The 11,788-nt window shown below is 36.7% G+C and overlaps 1 protein-coding gene and 1 non-coding gene across 2 annotated transcripts; one reads left to right on the top strand and one right to left on the bottom strand.

Moving 5' to 3' along the window:
* The first annotated feature begins 2,094 nt into the window (after window positions 1-2,094).
* On the top strand, window positions 2,095-2,197 carry LOC145055815 (U6 spliceosomal RNA). The gene has a single exon (XR_013685367.1). It is a non-coding gene; the product is annotated as a U6 spliceosomal RNA (small nuclear RNA).
* Window positions 2,198-3,528: 1,331 nt separating this feature from the next.
* Window positions 3,529-7,841, bottom strand: LOC145053993 (F-box protein SKIP22-like). Its single transcript, XM_079002126.1, has 2 exons — window positions 7,651-7,841; window positions 3,529-5,059 (listed from the first exon to the last, which is right to left on the bottom strand). The coding sequence occupies exon 2, from the start codon at window positions 5,026-5,028 to the stop codon at window positions 3,646-3,648; it is 1,383 nt and encodes a 460-aa protein (XP_078858252.1). The 5' UTR covers window positions 5,029-5,059; window positions 7,651-7,841; the 3' UTR covers window positions 3,529-3,645.
* Between the last annotated feature and the right edge of the window lie 3,947 nt (window positions 7,842-11,788).

An 11,788-nucleotide genomic window follows, 5' to 3' on the forward strand; every position in this document is an offset into this window, starting at 1 on the left:
CCAAAAGGAAATGCCTGGTTTGATTGTACCACATCCCCTAATGGATTTTTCTGCACTGATTAGTATTGTTTTATTCTGATGATTGAAAGATACATTTTACTCTAATTGGTTTTGGAACAAATGGTTGTATGGATTTGATGGTTTAAAAATGAAATTTTTTTTGGTACTTTTGGGACGTTACACTAGAAGACTATTAGGAGAGAAGATAAAGGAGAAGATTTTCGGTTGGAGTTCTCTTAGAATTGATGGCCGAAAATTCCAAGGGTTGTGACCCATTATATAGTTGCTAGGAAACTCTAGAAACCCTATATTTGAACATAAAATAATATTATTTCAGATTCTAGTGATTATCTACTTTCCATATATTAAATGGAACATTCTAGATTACCTTAAAAGGAATCTCAACACCGTCCATCATAGGAGGTCTCTAGAACCTCTCATTTGCTCAACTATTAAGAAAATACAAATCAGCCCTTGTACTTCTAATTAATTCCAATTGATCACAAATTAATTCCAAATTAATTCTGATCAATTCATTGTTCATTTAATCAATTTCTAATTAACTTATTAATCATACAATAAACTAATAAATTATTTACTTTCTCTACAAATGACATTCTAATCAGTTTCTAGTTATGAGGGCAACCTAAAAAGGACTTTGCTTCTAATTACAAGTTTACAACAATTTAATTATGAGCTTAGACACCTTAATTCAACAAGGGTTTCGTAAACTTGTATCAGGATAATAGGGCGATAGGGTTTAAAATCCTAAAACGAAAACAAAAACCCTAATCTATACTTATTCTTACAGATCTTGAAACGAGAAGGGCGGTGGATTTAGGGTTTCAGGAAACGAGAGGAGCTTCAACAAGAGAATAAGAGAGATGCAGTTAGATAAAGCGGAAGTCATCGGTGTTCTTTGTCTTTTGATTCATAAATCGGATTTCTACAACTTATCAGTCACAATTTATTTAATTGAGGGGTAGAGGGGAAAAAAGACAAGTTATATGTTCAAAGATTCATCAATCGGATTAATGAGACTTCTTTTCTTTCTAATTCTTTCCGTCATCTTCCATGCTTGTCGTTGTGGGAGTGGTTTTCATCTGGGTATATTCGTCTTTGATTTTAATCTTGGATTTTCATCTTTCCCCTTCTATAGAAGTCTTCCAAATCCGAAGTTGAACCCAAGACCACCATAAAGTCACAAAGCTTCTAAGTAGCCTTCAAGTTTTCTGATGTGCATTTATGTTCTAGTAGCCTGTGAGTTCATGTGTGTTGAATTTGAATCCAGATGAATATGTGGTTCACAAACGTAGGGATATATATATATATATATATATATATATATATATATAGAGAGAGAGAGAGAGAGAAGGAGGTATTTTTAATTAGCTTTTTCTTTAACTTTTATAAATAAAAGAAAATGAAAAAAAAAGTAAAAGGGCAAATCCGTCATTTGATATATTTTCAAACAGTTTTGGACGAAACCTGCAATAAAAAACTTATTTTAGACCACTGGTGCGACTCTAAAAAAATCTAGACCAAAGTTTCAATTTTTGACAAACCACGACTAGATTTGCAATTTTGTCTATAACTAATAATAATAACAATATAAAAATAAATCAAAAGTAAATTGATTGGACAAATAGATGTTTTATGTCTCATTAATGCTTTAAGGGACGAAACTTGCAATTTTTAGCAATGGGGTAATGACTTACAAGGGTAATTAGGTTTCTAGTTTGTCTGTACTATGTCACTAAGGTTTTTTTTTTTGCGTATTAGACCAATATGGTTGTTATTACCGTTTAGAAATAGTCCTTTTTACCGGTTTCTTTCTGTTTAACCAGTAAAAAAGACTATTTTTAAACGGTAATAACAACCACATTGGTCTAATACGCACAAAAAAAACTTAGTAACCTAATACGGACAAACTGGAAACCTAATTATCCTCCTAAGTCATTAACCATAATTTTAAAGACATTGAGAATATATGACCATCAACAGTAAACTAGTTCGTTTAGAACTCGCGTCGTCCCATATCGACCAGAATAACTTGTTACTCTTCTATATGGCGAAGCTCTTCATCTATAGTTTGTCCCTTCGGGGACATCCGATAAAATTGGAAAGATACAGAGAAGATTAGCATGGCCCCTACGCAAGGATGACACGCACAAATCGAGAAATTGTCCAAAAAAAAATTTAACCCTTCGTCGTCTTCTCTGAAACCGTAATTCCCTTTTCAAATGCTAATAGAGTTCAATTGCAATTCTTACGTTTCAGTAGTTCAACTACCGAAGTCATGATCAGACAACATGTGGATTCCACGGTCAGATTGATCTTCTTGTTGGTATCTTCAACCATTTGTGGCAAGTAAGGGTGATCTTTCTTTCTATAAAGTCTCCTTTAAGTTTTTTACTTTTCCTGTCATTAAGTTTCATGCTTTATAAACTTTCGTTTGTGTTGTATATAGTCTGTATGTTTTTGTTTATGTGCTGATTTTTTATTCATTTTGCAGTATGTGCTGATTTTTTATTCATTTTGCAACTTCAGTTTCTTAGTTCATGTTGTGGTTTTGTTGTTTATAAAATAATTCATAATAGGCATCCTTTGCAAGTCCCTGTTGGTTTTACATTTCCATTCGTTATCAAATGTTGACATTGATGGGAGGTATCAAAGTGAGATTGTTTTTGTACATATGGATGTGTTCATGTAAACATTTAAATGACAAAAAAGAAGTTATTGATAAAATGTTGTATATTTATGTAAAGAATATCATCAATCATATGAGTTTTTGGACTTGGAAATTTTGGGAGGGTTATGTGATAAGTTTAAATGGAAGCAACTATTTTCAATCAAACAAGTCACTCACATTAATTAGTAAGCATGTTTTCTAAATAATTAGGGTTAATGACTTAAAAGGGTAATTAGGTTTTCAGTTTGTCCGTATTAGGTCACTAAGATTTTTTTGTGTGTTAATGACCAATATGGTTGTTATTACCGTTTAGAAATAATCATTTTTACCGGTTAAAGAGGAAGAACCCGGTAAAAATGACTATTCCTAAACGGTAATAACAACTATATTGATCTAATACACACAAAAAAAAACCTTAGTGACCTAATACGGACAATCTGAAACCTAATTACCTTCCTAAGTCATTATCCCTTTTAGCAATATAAGGGACGATCCTAGTTATATTTTAAAAATAAAAACTAATGCTCAATTTGCCACTTGAACCAAGGACAAAGCATGTAGTTTACTCTGTACTTTTTAGGAAGTTTTAAATTATCCGTAATGTTTTCTTTTTTAATAAACACAATGTATGATAAAATGATCACCAAAAGCTTGATCATGATATGTAGATTGTCGTCCAATTTGGTTCATTTGTTATATTTGACTTTTTTCCTATCTTGCCTCTCCATAATCGATTGGCTCAAAGCCCCGATAAAGAAACATTACGGTCTTACCCGTTCAAACAACTCCCAAATTTTTTTATTATTGAGACTTTCAAAGATGATAAAGTACGACAATTGTAACTTTCCAATTTAAAAGTCCGTTTAGTAATTATAAAATACTTATCATTTAACACAGCAAACATAACATTTCCTTCACGTAATCACTCCATAAACAGCTGACTAAAGCTGAAACTAGAACTCCAAATTACAATTCGGAATGACATTCATATTCCTGAGTCTCGGAACCCCATTACCAACATTCACATTCATCCATATGTCATGATCTCCGCCTCTTATTGGTGGAAAATAACCAGGAGGACCAAATCGACCATAAGGATTCCTTATCCTCATCAAATTCACACCCGATCTTCCACTCCTACTCCCACTAACCCTCCTCATCCTTTTCCGACTTTCCATAGCCTTTGCAAATCTCTCTTTAAAACTCCCCGACCCATTACAATCCCCAAATTCAGCAACATACTTTTGTTTCCAGAGCTCATCGCTCGATGCCAGGTATCGCAATTCCGAACATACACAGCTCATGTTTGCAACATCGACACCAGAAACAGAATCCAAAATCTTCAGTTTCAGTTCACTTGGAAGTTGAATGAAGCAAGGCGGGAGTTCCAAACCGGTCTTCTCACATAAATCGATTAAAAGCGGAATCGCGATCCCGTCCTTTGTTTTCCTCCAAAACTCGAAAACTTCTCGTTCTGGTTCCACAGTTGATACACGGTTGTTGTCTCCCATGGTTTCGACTACTTTTCCGCAGTTAGCCCATACTACGTTCAGAAACGGAACCAGTTTGTCTTCATCCAAGAGTACGGAATGCACGATTCCGTTTGCTAAAGACCCGTAAACTTTGCAGTACTTTCCGAGGCTCTGGAATCTGATCTTGACGGATTCGATGTTTCCGGTGGTGATGAGGTCGGGAAGAGTGAAGTGGAATGAAGTGAGATGCCAATTCCGTTGAATGTCGAAGTTATTACTACTTTTTAATGTCTTTGAAACGGGATCGATCTCTAGAAACCCGGATTCCAGTAACACGGCGCGAACTGCTATTGCTAAAAGCTTGTGATTGAGACCGTTGTCGTCACCCAGTTCCTCGGTGAAAACTTTCCTTAGAAAACCCGGAACGGAAAAGGACTTTCCGGGTTCGGAAACGGAATTCCCATCATCGTCTATTTCCATAGAGTCTTCAGTCTCTTCTGGATTGGGATTAAGGGTTTTGTCTGGGTTACTGGGATTGGGATTTGGAGTTTGGGAATGTTGAGATTGTTCTGATGTGGATGGTGGTGGTGGAGAGACAGAGGGGAAAGTGGAAAATCCGTTAGGGTTTGTGGTGAAGTAGATGAGATCACCAGATGTGATTCCGGTTGACTGAATAGAATCTTCAGGGGAAGAAGTTGTAAGGTTGTCTTTTTGGTTGAGAGAGAAATATATAGCAGAAGAACGTGAAGAAGAAGAAGGGAGTTTTTGAGAGAGGAGTTGTGTAAGATGGTGGAGAGTGCAAGGATTAGGGACTTCAAGTTTAAGAGTTTCTTTGGTTTCAAAGGATCTCAGTCGCAACTTCATGATTGGTTTGTCAATCAACTGACTTTAAAATCTGCAAAAACAACAACAATAAATGAACAGGAAACTGAGCATATCTGGCATGAAATTCATATAACATAATTGATTTCGATCCTTCATAAGCCACCAAGAATAGAGTGAATCTAGCTGCAGTTGTATCTTGTATAGAAAGTGTTACTAGTGCAATCTCAGTGGAACTGAAAACACCACCCAATCAGTGTTTTTCGTTTTATTTCTTTTTGAGGAATTATTTTTTTTTACCAAAACAATACAAACCAAAGAGTGAATTACAAATATGCTTCTCAGTCTTGGGACACTGATTTGAAAAACTTCCCTTCTGGCCCTTCAATACCAAAACCTCTAACAATTTTGGTCCATGTGAACTCAGTTAAAAAAGTCTTGTGTTTCATAAAAATACAATCTGTTATCTGTGTGGGGACAAAATAATCATTTAACAAGATAAATTATACTGTGATGCATATTCAATGGGAAGCATCATGATTTTTTCACATGACCTCAGATAAGAGGGTGTGGCAACTTAAAATTAGGATAACCTAGTATAGCTCTTAGTTACCTAGTTTACAGTATAATACCATTTTTCTTTATATATCTCTCTCTCACTAATACCTACTTTTTCTATATCCACCACCACCCGTTTTGACATGCTCATCTTGGGTGGAGGTAAGGCTATCTATATCTAACCTCCCCTTACCTCATTTTGGTATGGGATTAGGGTATTGTTGTTGTTGCCATTAAAGAGAAGGTTATTAAAACAGGTAGTCAGTTATACACCTTGTTATTATTAATTACTAATTTACCATACTCAAAAGTTACTTAGCAAATTTTGAGCGGATATGAAAACATGTTATCCCTTTAGGTTTTACCCTATGGCTACAAAGAACATTGATGTGGTGTTAAAATAAGCAAGATTCAAGATGTCTGATATGTTCAAAGAGTTATATATAGCTACAGATGCTGATATAAATGCTTTGAGAGTCTGTAATGCACGATTCTTTCTAAGGAAATTAGCACATAGTTGGTAACCTAAATAGAATAGTGAATATTTAATATCTCTAAGAAACCAAGTAAGTAGGTAAAAAGGTTTAAAAAAGTAGAAAAAGATTAAATTTTTGTGCAAAGAAAGGAAGAGAGACGTAGTAGGAGCTATAATAGATAAAATCTTCAAAAGTGATGGAACAGTTTTCTTTTCCCTAGCAATACATGAGTTTGTCATTAATGTCAATACTACATATGTGATATACCAATCAACTATGATTTGATTGGGTGGCAAGAGACATTCTATAACGACTTAAATGACGCACGTAGCATGGCGTCAACAAAAGAAAAAACATAGCATGTGAAATGCAGCACACTCCATTTTTCTAGAGCAAGAAAAATATATAAAAAAAATCACACATTTATTTTAGCACGACAAAATAGAATCATGTAATCATCGGTTACTAAGTCAATGCACAAAACGACAACACGGATATATTATTTCAAAATAACACTGAAAGCCAAATGTATACTATGTTATACAACTGGATTGATGAACTATTATTAGTCATTAGTGTTATCATCTTATAGAATATAGGTATCGTCACTCTACATTCATGTTGAAAGTATAATTGTTAACTAAGAGGTCAAAAAACAAAAGTGGAAATCACATAATAACCAGCAAGGATAGTGTATATTTGTAAATAAGAGAGAAACAGAAAATGTGCTTCTACCAAAAGTATGTTATTCTTTTACAGAAAAAGCATGATAGTTATATACTCCCGATTCCAAACATTATAAGAATCTTATTATTAGTTCGATATGGATAACTATATGAACTTATAAAGCGTATGTGTTTTGTATGTTGCATGATATCCACTGTAAATAAGTTTTGGGAAGGAATCTTTTATAAAGTCATCTCAAAATGACTAACAAGGCACGAGTCCCTGGTCTTCGTTTCACTTTCACCTGCATCTCATCATTTCCATCTTGATCCAATTTATTTTAGGAAAGGATTACTTTTATCTTATAAAGGGAGTGAAACAATGATTTTAACACAAAGCTCACAATTTAGATAAGAGGAGTGCCTATAATAATTGCTTTAAACTAAGAGAACTATAATGGTCATGTTATGACTACTTGAATTTCTGAAAGTATTCCGGAAGGTTCTGAATATTGAAAATATAATCAAAATTCAAGGAGACTAGAAGAGCAATGGCGTTGGATGATAATAAGAACAGAGTGAAACATGATGACCATTTGTAATGCTCGAAACTCTAGTTTAATGGATGACCTCCTAAAAAAGGATGATCGGAATAAAAAAACCACCCACAGTCCATCGATTAGGGTTCCAATGTACAAAACAACAAGACGTGATAATTAAATCAATATAATGTTGATATGTAAAATTTAGATCATCGCCCCCAAAAATTTGCTCCATTAGGGTTTCAACACACATCAATACAGTAACACAACAACTATACACAAGAGACTGGGACACGCTGAACGAAATTTGACGAACATATTATATATTGGCGCGTTAATACTGCCAACGATAAAACACTATATATGCACACAAACAAAATATAATCTTAAAAGTAAGAAAATGAAAGGAGTAGGGAGGAATACCTCAAGTTTAAGTCGATTGTAGAAAAGCGCAGCAACGCAGGTCTGCACGGAGAAGCGACGGAGACGTGCGACGGAGAGATCGGCTGTCGTGGTTCACGAAAACTTGTGCGACAATTTACGGTGAGAAATGAGAGGCGGGACGACAAACACTATTTGCCCTGTTATCGCTTATTCGCTTTCTACGAGTAAATTTACAATTTATTTTGATGATTTTTTTACTTATATATTTTCTATAACAAATGTTATATTTGGTAATATTTTTTTTTCTTTCTTTGGAACAGCTATGTTTGAGTAATATTAATAATAATTTAATATATTTTCCTATCGTTTCAAAATAGATACAAACATAAGTAGGAAAAGAAAACAAAATGATATATTTCATACCAAATTTTTTGTTTGTCTTGTATCTCTTTTCACAAGGTATCATTTTAATTAAGAGGGGAAAAAACTTACAAGGATAATTATGTTTCAAAATTGTTTAAAAAACATCATTCAAGTTCGGTCTGTTTAAAAAACGTCATCCAAGTAAGGCTTTTGTATAAAAAAACATCAGCAAACTACATATTTTGTTCAAATTTCACCCTTATGGTAACTGATATTTATATGTAAAAGTTAATTAAGGAAAAAAAATACGAGAAAATAACTCAAGGGGATAACTATGTTTCAAAATCGTTCAAAAAACATCATCCAAGTTTGGTATATTCAAAAAACAACATCCACGTAAGGTTTTTATACAAAAAACACCAACAAATTATACGGTTTGTTCAAATGTTACTCATTGCTAACTAGCTCTTGTAGGTTAAATGATAACTTAGTCTAATTATTAATGATTTGACATAATAATTAGTGACATGACATTAGTTGATACAATCCTCCTTTAAAAATCGATTTAGGACTTCTTTATAAATGAACGACAAGAATTTGTGAAAACATGGGGATAAATGTCCATAAGTAGCTAAAGGAATGAAATTTGTGAAAACTGAAAGTTGAACTGTAACACCAGGTATTCGTTTTAACCCTTGAGTTATGTTTATTTTGCAAGTTTAGTCCCTGATGGCAATTTTGTAAATTCGAAGACCTTTGGAGTACGCAAGGCGTACACCCTCGTACGTAGGGCGTACTCCGGTGCGCCTTAGAACGTTGAGTGTATGCGCGTACGCGTCCAGAGTGTAAACCCTAAATTTTAGGGTTTGGACCCTATTTAAGCTCATTTATGGTCTCAAGCACCTTTTTACCTTCAGCCTCCATCCTCATCTCGAAAACCATAAGAGTTTTTGTGCTTTGTGAAGCTTATTGGGCCATTTTGGTGCATTTTTGGAGATCTTGGAGTAGAAGGAAGAACATTGAAGTGGTGGTGTTTCACTCAAGGCTTTGGATCCAGCATCTAGTCCCCCTTTATGCACCTTGTAGAGGTAAAAAGTTTCAAACTTGATGATAGAATCTCTTGGATCTAGTTTTGCTCAAGTTGTTTCCTTTTTGGTCCCAAACTTAGCCTTTGTGAGTAGGAGGTACTCCAAGGCATTTGAGTTGTCCTTTCAGAGGTTTTTAGGGAAGTTAAGTCATAAAGTTGTGTTCTTGGTCATTAGTTTTCTCCCATGCAAGTGCTAGATGGTCTTAATGGGTTAAGAGGCTAGGGTTTTTGGTTTTAAGGACTTAATAGCTATGCTAGGCCATAAAGTTGGAAACTTTATGGCTTAGGACATCTTATGTGACCTAGATCTAAACTTTGGACGTGGGTACTTAAGGGATTAAGCACTTGGTTAAGAGGTTGGCAAGCAGCCGCATACGCAGGGCGTAACAAAAAGGTACGTTGAGCATACGAGGTCAGCGCCCCGTTCTTCGGTTAATTGCGAGGAACGCCCCACGTACACGATGAGTACGCCCCGTGTACTGACTGAGTCAACCCAATTGACTTTGACCTTGTTTTGACTAGGGTTTGACCTAGGGGAATTTTAGGTAGGTCCTAGGACCTACCTTATTCCTTATTAGATACGCCCATGACCACATGGGATAAACTAACAACCTCATTTGGACAGGGTTAGCCAAAAAGACCCTACGGGAAAAGTTTTTTAAACCTAAAGGACCAAGCACATAGGGGTTTTAACTTTTAATAGTTATCTTTGCTACGCATATTTTAAAATACCACATGACCAATCGCATAATTTTGTATCCCTATCTTAATAAAAGAATCCCTTTATTCCTACGTGGCATCTCCTAAAGCTAGAATTTTACAAAGTGAATTGTCTATTTTGCCCCGCTCCTTTAAACTCCTATATATCCCTTCTATTGGTTTAAAATCGAAATTCCTTCTGGTGTCCATAATTATAATCACGTGTAATCAGCCATGATTATCTACTCAATTTATCTTTTCCGTTTTCTACCAAGGAATAGAAGATATAGCATGAGTCATCATTTTCTCGCACGCTATTGAATATTCCTTCCATTTTTCCAACTTCGATTCGTTGCCACCATTCTCGACCATCGCTGCCATCAATGCACCATCCACCGATGACCTTACCGTCTCCATCATCCTATGTCACCATCAATTATCACCATCTTTTCACGTCCAAAAATTTCGTTTTAAAATATTACTTTAGAAGACATTAATAATTAAAAACATTGTTTGATCAAACCATGACACAACGTAAACCATGTCTAAAAGCCAAACCATACAACCAATCAAAATATCAGAGTATAAATCCCAGAGAATCTCGTGAATGCGGAAACCAGAGAGTGTGTGTGTGACATGCTGCTACCGTGCCGGCTCCTTTCCCCTAGCTGAGGAGGTACCTGAAACCAAAACTGAAAACTGTAAGCACAAAGCTTAGTGAGTTCCCCCACCGTACCACATACCATATAATCTCATAACATACATATATTGTCAGGCATATCTGGGTGCCCGACCTACCCCTTCGGCCCTCTCGACCGGACATTGTCTAGCATATCTGGGTGCTGGCCTCCCCTTCGGTCCTCTCGACCGGATACTGCCTAGCATATCTGGGTGCTGGCCTCCCCTTCGGTCCTCTCGACCGGATACTGCCTAGCATATCTGGGTGCTGGCCTCCCCTTCGGTCCTCTCGACCGGATACTGCCTCGCATATCTGGGTGCTGGCCTCCCCTTCGGTCCTACCGACCGGATACTTCGGGGACTATCTCCCCCTACTGTCACTAGCACATAGCATAACACAGGTAGTAGAAATTCCTAGATGAATATCACAGAGACAAACATCTACATATAACTCCTACCGGTGGGTCGGCATTGTGGCCGCAGACCCACCGCTACTGGAAGGTAACTCACCTCGAAGTAGCTGCTGATCTGAGCGGGAACTGACTGTCTACTGCTGTTGCTGTTGCTCCGGAAATCCTCCGGCTGCAATTCCCACATCATACTCAATCAAACACTGCTAACTGTCCTTTGGGTAAAATGACCATTTTACCCCTGATCATGACCTATGTCAAAATCAGAGTCAACTTTCAGTTGACCCGACTCGCCGAGTTGGCTTTCCAACTCGCCGAGTCCCTACCCAAACGTTTGCCCTGAGTCCCGTTTCTACTCGTCGAGTTAGGCGTCGACTCGACGAGTTCTCCTTCTTAACTGATACTCAAGTCCTTCATCCTACTCGCCGAGTTGTATGAACAACTCGTCGAGTTCATCTTCATCCGAGGAACACTTATGCTAAGACTCGCCGAGTTGTATGAACAACTCGCCGAGTCTGTTCTTGATCTAAGGAGATTGCCTTGAACTCGCCGAGTCAGGGCATTGACTCGGCGAGTACCTCCATAGATGAGTTCAGCTTCCGACTCACTAAGTCACACCCCGTGACTCACTGCTCACTCGACACTACGAAAAGGGGACAAACTCGGAGACTCACGAACAGACTCGCCGAGTTACATGAACGACTCGCCGAGTCGTTGCCATGCACCCACTAAATACATATATTTGCTCGATTCCAGTCCATGCCATTCACAGATCTGGACTTCTAGGACACGAATCACACATAAAGTTTCCAACTTTACGTGTAGATATTCACCAATATGGATTTTAGGGTTCAAAATGCCTCAAAAGGGTAGATCTAGGGTGAACAAGCAACATGGGTCCATAAAGCTAACAGATCTGAGCTCCTAGAGCTCAATCTTG

The sequence above is a fragment of the Lactuca serriola genome, chromosome 5, assembly GCF_051521515.1.
Source record: "Lactuca serriola cultivar US96UC23 chromosome 5, Lser_US96UC23_V15, whole genome shotgun sequence".
NCBI lineage: Eukaryota > Viridiplantae > Streptophyta > Magnoliopsida > Asterales > Asteraceae > Lactuca > Lactuca serriola.

Excerpts from the sequence above, each read along its gene's own strand:
- LOC145053993 (XM_079002126.1), bottom strand. The coding sequence starts at position 5,028 with ATGAAGTTGCGACTGAGATCCTTTGAAACCAAAGAAACTCTTAAACTT.